The 21,304-nt window shown below is 34.6% G+C and overlaps 1 protein-coding gene across 2 annotated transcripts in view; it reads left to right on the top strand.

The window, feature by feature from the left end:
- GRIK2 (glutamate ionotropic receptor kainate type subunit 2) overlaps positions 1-21,304 on the top strand; it is a gene marked incomplete at both ends in the record, with an annotated part of 636,473 nt that overhangs the window by 232,163 nt on the left and 383,006 nt on the right. For both annotated transcript variants that reach the window (XM_082668692.1, XM_082668693.1), the window contains 2 exons: positions 6,972-7,139; positions 10,808-11,065. In XM_082668692.1, the coding sequence (XP_082524818.1) occupies positions 6,972-7,139; positions 10,808-11,065 (426 nt within the window). The remainder of the gene's footprint in view (positions 1-6,971; positions 7,140-10,807; positions 11,066-21,304) is intronic.

Raw genomic sequence — 21,304 nt, forward strand, 5'->3', positions numbered from 1 at the left:
CAAACTTTATTATGAAATTATTAAATATACAGAAAAATTCAAATGAAATAAATATTCCTATACTCACCACTTTGATTAAACAGTTGTTAACGTTTTTCCATCTTTGTTTTTGTGATGCCTTACACCTAAGCACTTCATCATGGATCTCCTAAGAACAAAGATATTTTCTTACATAAGCGATATCATTATTTTTCCTAAGGAGAAAAAAGAAACAAATAATTCCCTAATGTCATTTAATATCCAGGGCATTTTTTAAATGACCATTGATATTAATAAAGAAACATGATGATTTTATCTTTTTTTTGTTGTTGTTCTTGTTTTGTTTTTCACCCGTGGCTGTGGCTTGGGCATTTCACATCATGCCAGGCGCTGAATTTTGTTCAAAGTTGCCTGTAGGGCTTCCCTGGTGGCGCAGTGGTTGAGAGTCCGCCTGCCGATGCAGGGGACGCGGGTTCGTGCCCCGGTCCGCGAAGATCCCACATGCCACAGAGCTGCTGGGCCCGTGAGCCATGGCCGCTGAGCCTGCGCGTCCGGAGCCTGTGCTCCGCAACGGGAGAGGCCGCAACAGTGAGAGGCCTGCGTACCGCAAAAAAAAAAACAAAAAAACAAAAAAAAACAAAGTTGCCTGTAATCCTGTAGAGGCTGTGTCCCTGGACAAGACCACCCTCAGTGGTGAGATGCCATTTGTGCTGGGGTCAGAGGGGCTCTCTAAAGGGATATATGAATGAACCTGAATGTTATGGGCCTGGATGTGCCACCGTCATATACTTCTAAATTTTGGCCTGTCATGGAAGTGTTCTTTGGAAAGTGTTTCTGAGAAAGGAAGCCTGTGTGGGTGGTAGATTTCCTCTACCCCCTCTGCAGGTTGTGCTAATTTGTGTATGAAATTAACCACTGGGGACATTTCTTCTAACAGCATTTTAAGCTCTTCAGTGAGATGGTCTGGCTAGTAGGGACGAATTTATTAGCACCCAGGGAAAGCCTTGGAGCATCTGTCTTTTGTCTTCCATCTCGTATTTCCCCCAAGTAGTGGCTGTGTGTGACAGCAAAAATTCTACCACGGTAACATGAGGGGTCTAGACTTTTCCTTGGGAAGCATATTCATCTGCCTCAGTGCTCACTAGTGGTCTAGTGGGTGTATTCTGATGAGTTTAGTCAGCAGAGCATTTTAAAAAGTTGAACTTCCGTTTTGATGGGGTGAGTGCTCTTCAGTCCTCACCACCTCTTACTGAATCTCCAGTGTAGGCACTTAACTTTGCAGCTCTGGACCAAAGGGTACTGGGGCTCAGAGGGAAGGCTGTTCCAGTGGTTGCCTTTGGCTCTGGGACGTTATTGTGTCTTTTAAACTTTGGAGGTTTAGGGGTTGGTGCTGTGATGATATAGACACTGGTCATTCTTTCTGGAACTTTGGAAAGGTGAGATCTGGGGCATGCAGGACAGGATCCTTCTAACTTTGATGTGATGCCGCCTCCAGTGGAAGATTCCTCAAGCGGTAGCTACTCAGGAGCTGATCCAGCCAGCACCCAAGGAAGACTCTTAAGGACCAATCTTATTAAAGTTGTTGAACAGCAAGCTGGGTTTCTATTTGTCCGACCAGCCTCTTCTTGGACCTGCAACTCCTCGACTTAGATGAGGCCAACATTTTTTTACCAAAAGTTCTGGAGGCTGGGAAGTCCAAGATCAAGGTCCGGAGAATTTAGTTTCTGGCGAGGTTGCTTTTCCTGGCTTTCAGACAGCTGCCTTCCCTCTGTGTCCTCACATAGTGGAGAGAGAGAAAGAAAGAGATGATTTTATCCTTTGGGTAAGGATTTGTAGAAAATTAAAATTAGGAGGACATCTTTTACATTTATTTAGATACAAAATAAGGTTATTATAACAGTTGATTGAAAGAAATGGCATATCTTCTGAGAGGATAACAGATGATGTATCATTCACAACATCGATTCCTTTATTGAACTGAATGTCTGTAAGACACTGTATCTACTTTATGATAGGACCTATTTGAACAGTCTTAGAAGTTAGACGTGAGATTGGTTGGCACATCCATCACAGGTTTATGAGTCATACAATCCTCAGTAGTAGTTAAAATGGACCTAAAAGAGAAAAAACATGGATAGGCTTTAGCAGTTGACTAATATAAATCTTTTATTTCAAGTCTTGGGTAATGTTCTTTTGTGACTCAGAGCCTGTGATAGGGAAAGTGGCAGTGTTGTGAGTTCTGTGTAAATGAGGGATTCCTTGCCATTTGGGATTCTGTATCTGCTAAACAAAGTGGGGCAACTCTGCTTATGGAAAAGAAGACTATTCTATTCTGTTTCTCTCCTTTTTCTCTAACAAGCCTCTTAAAGAATGATGAAAACTATTAACTTTTACTATAAGCTTGGAGAAAGAATTGCAGGCCTGTCGCTTGATACGGAGGTTATGTGAGATGTGATGGCCTTTCCTAAATTAAAACAAACGAGACAAAACAATTAAACCAGACAAAAATAAAATTGTGAGAATGATTATCTTATATGATTTTTTTTTTAATTTCAGAAAGCCAAAGGTAAGTATAAGAAAGCAGTGAAATTTTGCTTGTATCCAATAGAAACTAGGGAATGTGGTGATAATGAGAAAGTGGTCTATAGATTCTTGAAAATGTGAAACTGTGTGAATCTTGGTACAAGTCTCTGGAAACACTTAATTATAGATTACTAAGATGCTGCTTTAAGATCATATAGTTCTTCTATGTTCTTTATTACCCTGAAATGTATTTTATCCACCAAACATATTTTTGTGAACTCCTTAGGGTAGCAATTCTGTCTTCATGTACCACATGCTTATGAAATGCTACATACAATTCTGACACTTCATACTAAAAAGAATAAGTCTAGAAGCAAACACCTTGTATAGAAGGTGCATAGCGTGAAATAAATATTATTTCTCAAGATAAGAGAATAAGCCCTGTTCAAAATCATGTGAACAACTACCCTTTTACAGGTCTAAGAATGGATGGAAAAAATGCTTTGCCTTTCAATTTTTTATTAGGAAGTTTTAAAACCAAAGATATACTTTTAGAATAAAAATAGCTGATTTCTTCCTCAGAGAATCAAATGTATAAACTTTTATTTTCTACTTCATAAAGAAAAGAACTGAAATATGTACTTTCTCAGTTCTCTGCTCATCTTCACATCAGCAGATTACAGAGAATTGCCTCATGGCTTGAGTAAGTAAGGTGTCCTCCTATCCAAGGCTTAGCCTACTTCCCATGCTTTGGATTTGATCCTCTTTGGGTCTTGAGGATTATAACTCATGAGTTGTACCCTCTCTTTTCTGTCTTTTAACTTTCTCTTTCTATTGGTTCTTTCCCCCATCATATAAATATGTTGTCTTTCTCATTAGAAAAGAAACAAATGCATAAACATCCTGAAATTTCATACTATCTCTGGTTACTCTCCTATTTTCTGCTATCCCTTAATATTCTAGCTTCATTTTAGAACGTATTTTATTCATTTTTTTAAAGTTATAAGATTAACACAGGTTCATTGTTAACTATTTAAAACAGACATAAGAAAATTAATCAAATGCCTAGCATCTAAAATGAACCACACTTAATACTTTGTTAAGCATAAGTGCAAATTGTAACTTCTTATAAAGCATGTTTTGTCATCAGATACCTTCTATAGAAAAAAATGGCTAGATGCAGAGTATTTTATTAATTAAATGTACCATAGTTATGTAAATAATCCCCTCCCATTGGATATTCAGAGTATTTCTAATCACATTGTTCTTATGAACAAAGTGAGCACTCTTGTAGCTAAATCGCCCACAGTTTTCTTAAGGTTATATCCTATAAGTAGAATTAGCAGATTCAAGTGTATGATATTTTTATGATATTTTTAAAGCTTGATAGATTAACAAAAAGTTTTCAAGAAAGTTTGTATCAATTTATTTTCCTTTTCAACTGTACTTTTTCTCATACCTCCATAATTTTGATCTGTAAAAATTCCATCTCATTGTTTTAATCTTTCTTTTTTCTATATTTGCACATTTTCATGTCTTCATTGATTCTTTGCATGTAATATTTACTATCTATTCATATTCTTCATATTCTTTGCCACTTTTTCCATTGGAGTGATTATATTTCTTGTTAATATTATTTTATATTGAAGATACCAACCTTTTTTCTAATATATATGTTTGTATTTAGTTAACATACTTTCATATATTTTCTTCATATTCCTTTAATCATTTTAATGAGTTTGATTATGAATTTTTTCAAATATTCAAATTACATTCAGCAATATTGCCCTTATTTTTACTGCTTCTGTTATCAAACTTAGAAAAGCCTTAGCACTTTTATGCAATTGTTTTTTAATGTAAAATTTTATTAAAGGATGATCTATATAAACCAAAATAAACAAACCATTGTGTAAAGCCTTAATAATATATATCCAAGCAACTAGGATAAGAAACAGAATACCACCAGCACCCAGAAGCCCATCATTCACCCTCCCTGCACCTACACCCAACACCATTTTTGGAACTTTTTAAAAAATGAAATCATACAGCAATATTCCCTTGTGTCTGACTGCTTTCAGCATTTCGTTTGTAAGATTCATCTCTTACTGTTGAATGTAGTTGTTCACTGATGCATTTATTCCATGCTGCTATGAGTATTCTTGTACATGTTTTCTGATGAATATGTATACATATTTTTCTTGGGTATATATCCTGGAGTGAAATTTTGGGTCACAGGGTTGGTGTATTTTCAATTTTAGAAGACTCTGGCACATAATTTTCAAAGTAGGTTGTTATTTTGAAGAGAGGTGAAGGATAGGAAAGTTTTAACCCGCTATCATCATGTGTTGACCATTTCTGTATCCTTATTTTGTATTTATACCACATTCAAATTAAAATTTGAACTAAGGAAAGTAGATATAGTTTTTCCATTTTATTTTGCCATTAAGAAATAACTTCAGATTTGCATTTCTAAAATTGGTTCTGTATTCCTAATTAAGGTTAAGTACTTTCCAATTACTCTATTATTTTTCTGTTCCATATATAAGATCTTACAATTCTGATTACATATTATTATTAAAGTCATCATATCTCACATTTTAGGAATTTCTGTGTATTTTGCCTGAATGAAATTTTGAAGAAAACTACTAATTTGTAGTGGAATAGGCAAGGGCTTTGGAGTCAGGCATGAACAGATTCTAATGTTGGCTCTATCACTTGATGAGTTGCATGATCTTTGGCCAAAGTATTGTTTCCTGTAAAATTTTACTACTTGGGGTTGCTCTGAAGATTTAGTGAAACCTTAAACTCTTATGGAATGTTTGCTCTATGGCAGCCACTGATTCTAAGTGACTTGTTATGAGATAACATTTGCCCTTTACAACAACTCTATGCAGTAGCCTCCATTATCATACCTTCTTTAGAGATGAAGAAACTCAGACTGAGGATTGAAGCAACTGTGCTAATTTACCTGGGTTACAAGTGGCAGAGCCAGAATGTGAACACAGTTTGGCTTCAGAGTCCATGCTCATACCGCTGTTCTCCTCCACGTATATAAGACATCTAATTTTGTTCTTGACACCCATTAGGCATGTAAATGCTTAATATCCTTCTGCTTAGCATAAGTCACCAAAGATTTTACACATATTTGGAGTACAATTTCACACGGTTGATTGTTTCTGTAACTACACCATCAAATTAGTTGAAAAAATAAGAGAAATATTTCTAACTAATACTGTGTAAAATGACAAATTTCCAATGCTTCCTGAATATAAATTTTTCCAATCACTGTGGTATCAGAATTCTGAGTCCTAATTCTTCACATTTAGAGGAATTATTACTATACCATGACTTCTTACTAATTTAGAATAGGTAGTTTGCTGATAGTGTAGTCACCTGACATTCATGTGTCAAAAGATTTTTGATGAGGTATGGATTGCAAGCTGTGGAAATGCCCTATTCAGGGGAGTTTAATATGTGAATGATGGTGCTGAGAGCACATGGTGTGAAATTTGAAAGGGAGAAAAATAAACGTTCTTTAATTTTAATGTTCTGGTTTCCTAAGGACAGAGGTTGGAGAGTGTCAGCTTTCAGGTGCTCCCTTTTTCATTCCATTCACCAAAGCAGCAATAAGGAAGAGATTCTGTTGGAGACAAAGGTCCCAGTTAGGTCACTTATAACTGAAAAGAGAGTGATGATGTCAAGGCTGGGACACGAATGAGGGAACTGGACTGAGGCACAGCTGGTGGAAGGTGACAAATGGAAAGGACGTGTCTTTAAATTATAGTCTACATTGTATGGCCAAAATTATATGCTGCAGTGTTATTCACTGACTAAGGGATTTGCACTGTTTGGGAGAGTTATCTTTCAAAAATGTCAAGTGGTTTTTGAAAAAGGATTTAGAGTAAAACAAATAGAAAAATGCTACTTCGTCCTTTTTTCTTGCAAGTAAGATGCTGGAATTTGCAAGTGAATAAGTATTTTGGGCTTTTAACATGGTAAGTGCCGTAAAAATTATGCAAAAGAATTCTGATTTCTGAATTAATAGAGACAAATTTAATACAGTTTTCCCAATGTTAACTTTATAGCTTTATATCAATATAGAGGATTGATTATTTTCTAACTGTGTGCAAAATTTTGAGGGTTAATGTTCAGTACTTAAGGCAAGATCTATATATACCTAGGCCCTAAAAGAAGCAATTGCTAAATAAAAAGGCAAAATCATATTCAAATCATGGTAAATTTTGGTAGCAGTATCAAAGAAATTTTGCCAGTGTGGATTTATCTTAAAGGGCACATACCAAATATTCAAATTCATAGAAAATGTAAGCACAAACTTCATGTACTTAGACAAATCACTCAAACACACACACACACGCGTAAGTGCACAAATACATACATAAAAGTACAGAAACCTTCCCAGATTTTCTCTGTCTTGTAAGAACTGTGTGATTATTTTTTTTATCTGCCAGGTGGTATTTTTGAATATGTGGAATCTGGCCCAATGGGAGCCGAGGAGCTTGCGTTCAGATTTGCTGTGAACACAATCAACAGAAACAGAACCTTGTTGCCCAATACCACCCTAACCTATGACACCCAGAAGATAAACCTCTATGACAGTTTTGAAGCATCCAAGAAAGGTAATTGATAGATATTTAACTGTATGTTTTCTGGAATTCAAATTTTCAGCTATTCTTAAGAGATTTCTTAATCCCTAAAGTAATTAATAAGTCATTAGGAATATTTTCATGCAAATGTTTCTTTTCAAACTACACATAAATTTTATCAGGGAAGGTAAAGTGATATGATTACCTACTGAAAACAATTGCTTATAACATGAAATGCAGTGAAGTCTGGGATAGTGAAATTTTTTTTTCCCCATTAATCCTTTTGTTTTGCTACTAAACTATTCCTATTTTAAGAATTTTCTAAAATAAAACAATACCATCTGTGGATTTTACGAAGTTTTACAATCAATGTTTACATTTTTATTTGCATTATATGTCAATTCCACTCTATTACTGTGGTCTCAATTTTCTGACTACCTTGAAAGTTCTGTGGTTCCAAGTGACTTCAAAAAGTCAGTCTAACCTTAATTGGAAAAATTTGAACAACGTTTCATTTGTGTATAGTCTATGCCCATTTTTGAACCACTTGATGTTTCTTTTGGTGACTGAAAATAAATGGCTAATGATATGAAAACTGGATTATATGAAGAAATAATAAAAATACCTTATGAATTTTATTTATTTTATTATTTTGTAAAACTGTGTTTTAAATAGAAGAATAGAAATACAATTTTTGGCATGTGACTTTAATACCTATATGAAAGAAGGTAATAGAGAAACTATTATCGAGGCATTATTTTAACCAAACAGTTTTAGTAATAAATATGTTTTGAGAGATGTTTTCATAGGCTTACTTTGTCTAAGCAGGTGATCTTTTCTTTTGCATGTTTAGGATTCATGTAACAGAAATTAAATTTCATAAAGTAGATATTCTCAAAGGAGTGGACTTAGAAAGCATTTGTTCTAAATTCATATTTTTAAAACAATGTTTGCTTTTCTGTAATGCCAATTATTGTTTTATTAGCTACCTTACATTCATAGAAATGTACATAATTATTTATAATTCTAACTTGATACAGATTTCTTCTAAACTCATTAATATTAATGGCAGTTAATACGGTACAATATTTCTTGAGATGAAAGTATCCTTCTTTTCCCCCAGCTTACATGTTTTTATCAAAACCCATGTTCTGCTTGCCCTTTGAATTCATATCTTTATGAATAAAAATAAGTTCCCACATTTCAGAACCATGTCAGGGTGATGAAAGGTTTTGAAGGCTGAAAAAAAGGGTAAAGGTTATTGTGAAATACTACATTTGTCATCATAATTGCAAAATAAGTCATTAACTGCAAGACAAGTGCATTTGATTATTGACATAGTTCATGATTATTTCCATTAGGAAGAAGAAGCTCTGTCTCAAATGAAATAATTTAGACCAAAGAATATGGAATATGAGTGCAGTATAAATAAAGTATTAATAGATTTCTTATGGTACTTCAAAGTAGCAACATAAAAAAAAAGTGGACTAGAATGTTCTAACAACAAACAGCTTACTATCTTGCGAATATCTTAGCAAAATTATGAGGTGGTAAACTCATTTCGTTTTCAAAATATTAAAAAGGATTTACAAATTTTGTCACCCATTAAAAATCTATTGGGAATCCAGTTCCTTAAGTGACTTTGGCCTGAAGCTGAAAAAGCTCAAGTAAGTGTATGAATAAGTTTCTTTGTGAGTTGTTTAAAAGGGTGGATGTCGAGGTTTGGAACTTGTCTTGTGAAGCTCTTTCTTGTCAACCTGTTGCTGGTTGGAGGGCACAGCAATATATAAAAGATAATAAAAAAGAGAGATCTAACATAGTTTTTGAATCCTATGGGGGCCTCAATAAATATATATGTAATACTGATATTTATGACTAATTACAAAATAACAAATAATAAATTTGGACATTCTTAAAATTTTTTAAAAAGTAATTTTTCCAAGGCAAGAATATATGTTAAATGTCTAAATGTAAACATTTTCAGTGATATATGGTCTTATACTTTTAGTAGATAATATTGTTTTGCTCCATAAATAAACTTTGATGCACTAGAGCTTGAATTATTATTTGAATCATACATTGCTTTTAAGTGACTCCTCCGATACCTGAAAACTCTATTTCTTATTTGAACACACTTCAAAAAGTTCTATGTAAACTAATACAGTGGTTTTTAACTTTCTTGATTTGTGACTTGTCAAAAATCTGGAGAAGGAAGATCTTTTATTTTCAATGTATGTGAATTAAAACCTGTGTGAGTGAAAAACTTTAGGCTCTAACCTTTCTACTGATTTAGAATTCTAATCATTATTTTAAAAGTAAGAATCTATATATTCAAAAATTGTTTATTTATATCATATTGACTTTTTGAAGAAAGTGTAAACTTTTTTTTCCAACTAAAATTTATTAAATATCTCTATGCTTAAGAATCCATCCATCACATTGTATTTTATGTGGCAAAATCTCTGAAGGAAAATATCAGAAAATTTTGCACAGTAGAATCACAAACTATTTGTGAGGGATTAAATCTGAACACCTAATTGATCCCTAAATCCCAATAACAATTCTCCTTAGTCATATTGAAATATTTGCAGGGATATACAAAACATTGCCTCTTGGAGCAAACTTCCACTTTTGAACATTTCTTACTTCCCTTAAATTGTATCAAAATTTGTGAGAAACTTCTAAACATTTGCCCTAATTCTTCCTTTTCCAGTCAAATGAAACAAACTTTAGCCTCTTTCACAGGCCAGATCTTCAAATATTTAAAGATGAGTTTCATGTTTCCAATAACTATTGACTTTCTAGACCCGAACTTGCCAGTTGCTTTAGTGTACCTTATAGAAATTCAAGTCCCGTCACAGTCTTTCTGTTCCCGTCTGAATACCTTCTGATTTAATTATGTCTCTCTTAATTACTGTAATTATTATTGATGTGAGTAAACTTTTCTACAAGTAAATATTGGACTGGTCAAAAAGTTCGTTCAGGGTTTTTCCATACAATGTTACAGAAAAACCCAAATGAACTTTTTGGCCAACCCAATATAAACTTAAAAAAAGTAATTCAGTACAATATAGAAGACTTATAGTATCCAAAAGCCAAATACATAAAGATGATTAAATACTTATCTATTTAATTACATACTTTGATGTTCTTCCTACTCAATGAGATTAATCCCCATGAAATCACCCTCTATGACTCATGTCAGGTTTTGTATGGGTGTTTGTATGCACCGCTTGACCTATATCATCAGATATTTGCAGATACTTAGCTATGTGTAGCCATAGCTTTTTGGATGGGCAGTGGAAGATAAATGGCTTCTGATTAAGAATTTGAAATTGTAGAGAATGACCAGTGAATTTGGGAAAGAACACTATTCCCCGATAGGAAGTATTCTTCCAAAATGAACACTCTCCCCTTAAATCCTAGAATATTCCCCCTTTTTCTCCTTCCTCCTCTCCTCCCTTGACATTATTTGTAGAATTATTTGAACATTGAGCTGTAGGTGTCTAGGTGAGTTTCCCTTGTAACAAACTGAAAATGTTTGGAGTTAGACAAAATGTAAAATCAGCTAGATGCAGATGTTATATTAAAGACAAATCTTCCTTCAAGATGATGCCTTTGGGTTAACAATAATAATGTGGTAATATTGGCACACTGGCATCTCTCCTCTCATTATTGACAGACTTCTATCTCCTCTTCAGCCTGTGATCAGCTGTCTCTTGGGGTGGCTGCCATCTTCGGGCCTTCACACAGCTCTTCAGCAAATGCAGTGCAGTCTATCTGCAATGCTCTGGGGGTTCCCCACATCCAGACCCGCTGGAAGCACCAGGTGTCAGACAACAAAGATTCCTTCTATGTCAGTCTCTACCCAGACTTCTCTTCACTCAGCCGTGCCATTTTGGACTTGGTGCAGTTCTTCAAGTGGAAAACTGTCACAGTTGTCTATGATGACAGCACTGGTAAGAAAAATCAGTAGCCTTTGCAGCTATGCTTTAAATATAGGTAATTTTCTGAAACTTATTCGAGATTCTTACTGTATTCTTTTTGTTTGTTTGTTTTTGTTCTTTTCTTGTGTTTTTTTTTTTAATTAAGGGAAGGAAAACATTTGAAATGAAACATTAACACTAATTTCATATGTCCAAACAAAGAAAAAATCATACACTTTTTTTTCTATATTTGTAAAATAAGCACTTTTGTTCTAGGAAGGATGTTACTGTGAGCCATAGTATTGGATGAAGAATAGAGATAATGTGAAATATAATATTGAAATATTCATTCAAAGAATTTTTCTACTAATTTCAGGGTAGTTTCCCAGAGTAAAGCCTCATAACTTGCTGTCACTGAAGCTTATCAAGAAATCCAGGAAAAAAAAAAAGAAATTCAGACTTTGGCCTTAACATTTTCTATAGCTGTTTATGTGCAAAGAATGTGTGTGAAAAGTAATAACCTTTATATCTGGATAGCACGTTAAAGTACCTATTGAAATACTCTGAGTTTTTGGAACTGTTCATATGTAGATATAGCTTAGGGACTTGGAAAATAGTATTTACTAAGTTGTATTTATTTCCATGTCTTTAGATGAATATTTGCTGGCTAGAGGTGGTCTGTGCTTTCTTGTTTTAATGTATGTTATTATTTTTATATATGAATGGTTATTTTCAGGTATCAGATAAAAACAAGTCTCAGAGAAATATAAGAACGTAAACAATAAAAATAAAGTATTAATTTCCTTGGAAGTTATATTGGTAAAGGAACTGCATACTATTTTGATTATTACTTAGTGATAAGGAATTTCACATTAAGATGTTTATCACTAGTCTAAATAGTGCTCTTTAAGTTAGAATTTTAAAATATTTTATTCTAGAACATTTCACTATACCTTTATGTTTACATTAAAATTGAAATTCATTTGAATTTAAATTCTCCCCAAATACACCAGGAGCTCACTTTGTTTATAAATGTAGTATTTAGAACTACGTGCAGAAATTAGTCCCTTTGCCAATAAAATTGACCATTTGCAAATTGACAGATAGGAGCTCTCCCAAGAGAACAGAGAACAGGGAGTTACAGGGTTGGAAAAATAATGTAAATAACCTGAGTACCTTTGATGTGTTTTTAAGCTTAAATTAGACCTGTTAAATTTATTGCATTGTTATATTCCAAATAATTACTTTTCCATCATTGGTAAAGTTCTGTATGTCAAATTATGAATGGCAGGTTCTGTGTGAATGGTTTCTCTGAGGGTGCGTAATGTGATACTCCAGGGTATGCTCAGTTACAAAATGGTCCACTTATGTTTATGGATGGTCATATATAGAAATATACAAATATGAATACACATGCATGAATCCATAGTTTATTTACTTCTCCTTTCTCTTCTGATATAATTCAGGTGAATCCTCACTAAATATCACATATCCTCATATGTATATGCACATAAACATGGTATATATACACACATATATGTTATACATATATATGTATGTTATACATGTGATATTATATATTTATTTCTTATTATCTTAAAACTCCTCATAGTAGAAAGAAATTTGGCAAATGTTCAAAATATTTATGATATACCACATTTCCTCATTATTCTGTTTGTGTGTATATGTATTTGACATTTTTACTTCACATATGTTGTTCTTGAGTGACTGAATAAAGAGATAATGGGATTTGTGATCAAGGTCACATCATAGTTCGGTGAAGTAATGTTTCATATGTAGTTGATCTTTTGCTTTGAATAATATTCTAAATATTTATATCATTGAGACAAATTTAAATAGAGAAATAGTTAATTAGATGTATATACTTTTAACAGAGACTTGACCTAAGATTACATTTATTAAAATAGTTTAAGCTAGGGCTTCCCTGGTGGCGCAGTGGTTGGGAGTCCACCTGCCGATGCAGGGGACGCGGGTTCGTGTCCCGGTCCGGGAAGATCCCACATGCCGCGGAGCGGCAGGGCCCGTGAGCCATGGCCGCTGAGCCTGCGTGTCCGGAGGCTGTGCTCCGCAACAGGAGAGGCCGCGGCGATGAGAGGCCCGCGTACCACCAAAAAAAAAAAAATAGTTTAAGCTAATATTTAAAAGAAACTTCACCATTACTGTCACTTGAAGGTGACATCAATACTTGGATATTCTAAAAGTCTTTGATTATTTAAATATGAATGCTAACCTGGAGTCATTACAGAATTATTCATAGAGTAGGTATGCCTTAAAAATCCTCTGAGGGGAAAAAAGCATGTTAATGCTCCATTTTATGCAATATTTAATTCAACAAACATTGATTAAGCCCCTGCTACATTCCAGGGACAGTACCAGGTGTAAGTATATGCCAGTAAAAGAAACAAACTCCAGGCCCCTCTTGAGCTTCTAGTTTCTATTCAGGGATATGTGGTTGTTCATGTTTTTAATATTATTTGTAATGAAATAATTGCATTTGTAACTGGCCTTTTAATTTACTTTTAATTTAACACACTTTTAGAACTTTGCTATTCTTGATTTTTTAGGGGATAGAACTGACTCTAAGAAGATTGTCTTTGAAATGAATTCATAAATATATAGAAGTAGGCTTTTTTTTTTTTTTTTTTTTTTTTTGTAATTTTGGATATGTTTAAAAGTCTCAAGGTGGAATTTTTTTTTTTTTTGCGGAACACAGGCCTCTCACTGTTGTGGCCTCTCCCGTTGCGGAGCACAGGCTCCGGACGCGCAGGCTCAGCGGCCATGGCTCACGGGCCCAGCCCCTCCGCGGCATGTGGGATCTTCCCAGACCGGGGCACGAACCCGCGTCCCCTGCATCAGCAGGTGGACTCTCAACCACTGTGCCACCAGGGAAGCCCTCAAGGTGGAATTTTAATAACAGAACTTAACAGAGAGAATTTGTAAACTTCCCAAGTGAAGAAGATGACTATTTGATCATGTGGGAGAAAATCTGATGACAGCTAGGACTGTGAACTGAAATGGGAGAGAAATCCACCTCATACCCAGTGAGATAAACATTAATAACTTCATTATGAATTTGTGTATCTGCTGTTTACTGCATGATGCAGTATGCATTTTATATATGTTTCTTTTTTCCTTTCCAGATTTATTATGTATGCTGTTCCTCCCATTTATATTCATTTCTATTTTGTTGTGTAGTCCAGTTTGATACATGATAATTATACTTTCATCCAGTCTTCGTTCCCACCCACAAAACAGATGGGATGGTAGATGAAGTATAGTGCTGGAGTAGGAGAAATTCTTAGAACGATGTTAACAGGACCTGTTTATTTTTTATGATAATTAGCATTTGTTGTTGTCGTGGATGAATGCTTTTAAACACCCTGAAAGTCTGTTATACCTCTGAATGATGTCCAAAATGATGGAAAAGAATTGGCTTCAGAAACAAAACTGTGTTTCTGTCAGTCATTTTGGAACATATGATTCATTTTAAACATAAACTAAAAATAAGTTGGATAGCTGTCAGCTTGTAAGCAATTCCAGGATAAGTTGTGAATATTTGCTTTAAAATTCCTATGTTTCATCTTTGTTTATAGATCAGCAGTCCATTAACAAAGAACTCTGGACTGGTAAACAAAAGCCTGGGAGTCTAGGCCCAGTTTTGCTACTAAATTACTGGTACAACTTTGGAAAAGAGAAGAAGGAAATTGAAATGATTACAGAAAGTAGCTATGGTGCACTAGGCATCGAGGTAGTTGCTATCATATAAACTATTACACTTAATCTTCAAAACAATTATATAGAAACAAAACAATTCTAGGGAAACAGGTTAACACTTCACTATCCTTGCTTCCTCCAGTTACTGGCTTTTCTGCCCACCAGCAGCCCAAGGCAGAAACTTGAACATCTTCCTTGATTCCTACCTTTCTTCAGTCCCACAATCAAGCTCTAATGGTTGTTAATTCTATATCTCTATGAACTCTCAAATCTGTTCATTTCTTTCATGCTTTCTAACTAATTCTTAAGTCAAAATCTTTCACCTGGATTATTACTAACAGTCTCTCTACTAATCCAGTCTCCACACTGCAGTTAAAGTAATTTTTAAAAATGCAATTCTGACCCATTGTCCTATTAATAGTTTCTCTTGCTCTAAGGATAAAGTTAAAACTTTTTTGGAAGGCTTACAAGACCTGACTTCATCTAGTCCCTGTACCTCTCCAATGATATTTGAGTCTAAATCCCTCACTTATGTCTTTCAAATTGAGCCATTAAATTTCTTTCAGGTTCCGAAAATACTGTCCAGTCCACCTGTTTCTCTCATTCTGACCCCAACTCCTCCTCCCCACTAAGCACCCACACACATGCACATGTGTATTTGCACACACACACACATTCATACCATCTGGCTCACATGTCACAAAGAAAGACTGTCCTGACCCCCAGCTCCCAAGCCCGGAATAGGTCTCCCTCAACATATCCCCATAGCACTGCAGTACTCCCATGACCATCCCCTATGAGAACATTCATCACACTATGAATGACTTTTCTTGGCTGACTTTTCCACTCAATCAAATACACATCTGAATAGGATGGACCGTAAGGCTGCCCACTATTCTATCGTTGGCACCTAGGTATTACCTGGCTCATGGAAATACCTAAATAAATATTGAAGGAATGAATGCATAAAAAGGTATTATTATATCCAGTGTTTAGATGAAGAAGCTCCAATGGATTAAGTAATCTGTCAGAGGTCATTTTAGGTTAGGTAGCTCTTTCGTACTCGCCATTGAGTAAATAGATTCAACAATAATCATTTCAAAAATTTTATAAGATATCTGGAGTGAATTGTGCTTATATGTTAAGAGCAATTAAAATATATTTACTCATTTACTTGTTTGAACAATCATTATCAAGCATCTTCTGTATACCAGGTGCTATGTTCAGCACAAGGGACAGTATTATAGGTAAAACTTTGTCTCCATGTGCTCAAAGTTGAGTGAGGGGGAGATAGAACATGTGAGAAGGATACTATTATAGTGTATCAAGTGCAGAGAGAGACAAGAAAAAAATATTGTGGCAGCTTAGGAGATGAATAGAGACACGAAAAGAATTTAGGGGAGGGAAGGTTTTAAAACTGCCTGGTAAAGGCAGAGGAGAGTTTTGGAGAGGATGCCATTATCATTAAGTTATCATAAAGGACAAGTAGAAATGCTTCAACTAGAGAAGGGGCATAAGGGTGTAACACGTGAAAATGTGAGGATGCCTGAGAGCTGGTTTGTCAGGCAACGACAGGCACTTCATTACGACTGATCATCAGAAACAAGGAAACTGAGGAAGGATGAGGGAGAATGTATAAAAGGCCAACGTAGGAGAAATAAAAAAGAGCTTTTTACTAGCTCCTTTGCCCTGGAATCTGCATGTTACAGCAGTACCAGTCATGTTTGCATGATGTTAACCTGCTTTCCAGACCACCATTGAGTGCCTCAGGGATGGACATACACCCATTCAGTTCCTTTCCTAGGAAATCAAAAAAGAGTATAGAGAGAGGGATATTCACTGACTGGACTATGGGTTGAAATCCTGGCTCTGTTGTGTAATTTTCAGCAAGTTGTTTGACTTTAAAAACTTGAGTTGACACATTTGTAAATTGAAGATAATGTATATACATCAGGGGATTGTTGTCATGATGAGTGAGATATGCAGAGTGCCTCATGGTGCCCACATAGTAGGAGCTTAAAACTCTCAATAATAGAAATGGCATGTGCTATGTGCCATTTATTCCTTACTATACTCTAAGAAAAAGGAATCGTTATTGGTCCCACTTTTTAAAATATGAGACTATTTAGGTGCAGAGAGTTGAGATAATTTGCCCAAGCTTTCATAGCAAGTAGATGGAAGGTCTGGGTTTTGACCCAAGGCAGTAAACTGCAGAAACCACTTTGTTAAATACCATGATATAATGGTAGTTATTGTGTTTTGATTCGGTTCATTTTGTTGTCATTATTTTACTTTAAGAACAGGAATGACGCAATCAGAACGATTTTGGTAAATGTTCTCTGACACCAGTGTGGAGAATGCATTGAGGCTATTGAGATATGGTAAGGCATAGGACAAGACCAGAAGCAAGAGAATTTCTGAATTAGTCAAGTTGAAAACAAGATAATAGTCTCAATTAAAGAGGATTTGATAGAATGATTTTGAAGCAGAGAATTCTAGGAAAATTTAGGAGATACAAATTGTAGGACTTAGTAAGTAAATAAGTGGAGAAGTGATGGAGACAGAGACAGTAAGGATGACCTCTATGTTTCTGGTCTGGATTACTCATCAATGGCACATTTACTAAAAAGGAAAACAAGAAAAAGACATGTGGGAAAGGGTATAATAAATCTGGTTCTTAACACATTAATCTTGAAGCACCTCAGAATCATCCAGTGGTGTTGGAGGTGGAAATCCATCTTGAAAAGTAGGAATTTAGTATGGGCATATAATGCTCCCAGTGGCATTTTTCTCTGCTCTCCATTTGGACTCCTTTGTGATATGAGGAAATGAAGACAATTGACAAAAAACTAGGTCACGGTAGGTCAAGAAAATTCAGAGTTATGCCAGTGGTAGGCAGTCGTGGAGATGAATATAGACATGGTAAGAATTTAGGGGAGAGAATGTAGATTTTTTTTTAATTAATGAAGGAAAATCAGTATTTTCTTTTAGATATTAATATTTAACAAACTTAGTTTTGATTAATTTCCATGGTACGAAAAAGAAAAAAAGGCCAGGGCGAAAATGATTTCTTTACTAACTTTATTAACTTGAATGAATTCTATTTATAGACTATGTTCTAGATACATCTGTGTGTGCTTTTGGAGTTAGTAAGAGTAAAAAATTATTTTATTTTATTTTGCACCTATATTTAAATAGGATAACTAAAATAATTCAATAGAAGTTGATGTGAAAAAATATATTTCTAGAAGATACTAACTTTTGAATAATATAACAACTTTTGTGTTATAAAACATATAACCAAATAATTTTAATTTTATTTAAAGGAGTGGGGTAATTTGGATCTAAGATGATTATATGTTATATGTTCTAAGTGCAAAGCTTCAAATTCTCTAATCCCAAGTGGAAATAGCTTCAAGTTCTCTAATTCCAAGTGGAAATACAATTAGCAATTATGAGTTAAACCTAATTATTAGGATATATTTGATTACATAGCTTGGTGTATTAGTGTTTCCACCATGTTGGTTTTGCATGGACATAGGTTCTTTATTTCCATTTAAGCAAGCCTCAAAATTATTTGTAATATTATTACTTAAATTTTGATTACTCGACAGTATTTTTAAACATATTCATAGAACTAATTATTTCTCTAAGTTTTAAAATCTTTAAAATATTGCCAACCCTAAAAGACAAAAATAAAATTTTTAATCCACAACAATCATACAATTCATATTTCTGCAGATAGTGAAATAAATACATATATAAAGAAATAGAAGAAGCAGGACTTGTGCCAGACTTCAATGATCAGTAGTATTTGCCTTTGTTGGGAAAGAAAAAAATCATAAAGTGAGAATAATTCCCTGGTGATGACCAAACACTGCCAGTTTTCTATATTTAAATCTGGAACATGTTGGCGTGAGCATTCTGGTAACTACTTTTCCCTTAGCCTTTTCCTGGTCTTCTCTGTCTCCTCTATGCAGTGTAGGGGAACGATAGTACTTAAATTATCTCTCTGATGCTCTTGACAATTTTGACTACTCCCTTCTTCAGTGAAAGACTAAAACTCTCCTTGTTTGGCCTCTGTGCCATCATTCTCTCCTTGTTGTGTCCTTTTCAGCCATTTTTTCCCCTTCTCATATTCTTAAACTCTTTTTTCTTTCTCTGTTCCTTAAAAGCTGATGCTGTTCAGGTTTTATTCCCAGGCTTCTTGTTTTCTACTTGTTTACCTCACTGTCCCTAAAGCCTTCCATCTGACTCATGCCTTTCTCTGCCTGTATGTTGTAGACTCACTGCTGGACATCTTCAGTTGCTTCTAGCAAGTGACAGACTCAGAGATTCAGCCACCCACTGATCATCTTTATTTGGATGTCCCACAGGCACATCTCACCCAGCATAACAAAAGCCAAACTCATCACCTTTATTCCAAAACTTGCTTTTTCTCCTGGCTTTCCCTCTTTATCCAGTTGCCCAGCTAGATTCCTAGTGGTCATTCTAGATTCTTGTCTTTCTCTCTTCCCTCATTTCCAACGGATCGCTTAATACTTCTCATTTTTATCTCACATTTCTCAAATTTACTTCTGTCCTCCATCCCTACCATCTGTTTTAGTTAACATCTTTATCGTAAACCACCTAGACCATGTTCTGCCCTCTACCCTATTTAAGTTCATGTCTCTGATGCAGACAAAATGGTGTTTTTAGAAATGACAATGTGGTGATGTCATGCCCAGGCTTAAAGCTGTTTGGCGGTTCCTCAGTTCTTGGAAGAATGAGTTCTAGTTCTTCAGCATGACACATGCAGCCTTCATCATTGGCACTCTCGTGCCCCTTTGATTTTATTTCCCTGGTATTTCCTCTCTCAATATTTATGCTACAGCTTTCCTTGAATAATTGTAGTTCTCCATTACCAATCATGCTCTGCTATCTCAAGTTTCTTTGCTGTGCACAATTCGTTCTCTCAGCTTGTTATGCCCTTCTCATTTGGTGATCTGTTCACCACCTTCAGATGTACCTTAAAATATTCTTACAAAGTAAACTTGTGAAGTAACCTTCCCTGACTTCTACCTGTATGAGTTGGTATTTCTATTCTTTGTATGATGCAAGAGTTTAGTTGATAAAATAGTTCATCATCAATTTTAGAGTACAATTTTCAGCATGCTCACATGACCCATTTAGCAGAGGTGATGATTTCCTGAACCTAAGAGCTCTAAATATTTTATAATTAATTCCTCCATTTATTTGCTTCTTCCTTTGTTTTTTTAATAACTTATTTCTTTATTTCGTTCACAAGTAATTATCAAACATTTACTATGTGTCATCGCTGTTCTAGGTACTGGAAGTACAAGAGTGAACAAAACAGACAAAAATTCTTTGCCTTGTGGAGTTTGCATTCTAGTGTAGAGTGATAAACAATAACAAAATAAATATATATATATAGCATCAAATGTGATAAGTGTTATGGAGAGAAATAAAGCAAGGGAGGCATATAAGGAGTACAAGGAGGGAGTACTGCAATATTAAGTTGGATTGTTATTAGAAGAGACCTTATTTAGAAGGCGAAATTTGAGCTAGGACTTGAATGAGCTGAGGAAATATGTCGTGGGAGTTCTGAAGGAAGAGTATTTCAGATAAAAAGCAAGAAGGTAAAAAATAACCAAGGGAGAAAGAGATAAAGAATTCTAAGTAAGGCAGTTTTTTTTTTTTTGTTTTAGTTTGGAGAAGGATTTTTTAAGAAACTGAAAATTGAAGGAGATTTTTGTGACATCTGTCATTATTTTATATGTGTATATGTGTTTATGTATAGATGTACATATATGGTTATATATGTATATGTTCCATTACTTCGTTGCAATAGTAATGTCATTTCTTTAAAAATAACTCAGTGTAGAGACTTTTCCACATAGAGGCTCATTTTTATATGAATTACTTAGTAGTGATTATGGTCCATAGCATTCACCCATAAAATAGTGATAGGATTCATTTTTAACGGAGACAAGACTTCAGGGAAAGAAGAAAAGAAATAAATCTAACATATATTCATTTCTGCAAGATGTAATAGATCATTTATTGGATACTTGATTAAAAATAAATTGGTTCAGTATCAGAAACACTTTTTTAAAAATTGAGATCCTGAATGGATTAAAACCTAGGTTAGATACTCTTTATACATCAGGTGAACATGACTGCCTTCTAAAACAGTTTTCTGTTTCCTACTGAACATTGTATAAATGTTTATCTTGCTTTAATATAAGGTATGTAAACAATATTTGGGGACAGAGTCCTCTAGACGCAAACATTTAGAGAAAGCAAGAAACAGTTAACACCCAAATTCTAGACAGGCTAATTGTACATCATTATTTCAGAATTATTCCAATTTGGAGGTGGTACAGTGTCTACTCTTCATATTTCAGTGATTCAAAAAGAAGCTCAAGAAATGAATTTTTTTGCATAAATACATTAAACATGTATTAAATCTATCCTTGGCTAGTAAACGCTAATGACGATACAAAGCCTAATAGACACCTCTCCTTGCCTTCTTAT

This window comes from Grampus griseus (genome assembly GCF_964374135.1).
Source record: "Grampus griseus genome assembly, chromosome: 13".
Taxonomy (NCBI): domain Eukaryota; kingdom Metazoa; phylum Chordata; class Mammalia; order Artiodactyla; family Delphinidae; genus Grampus; species Grampus griseus.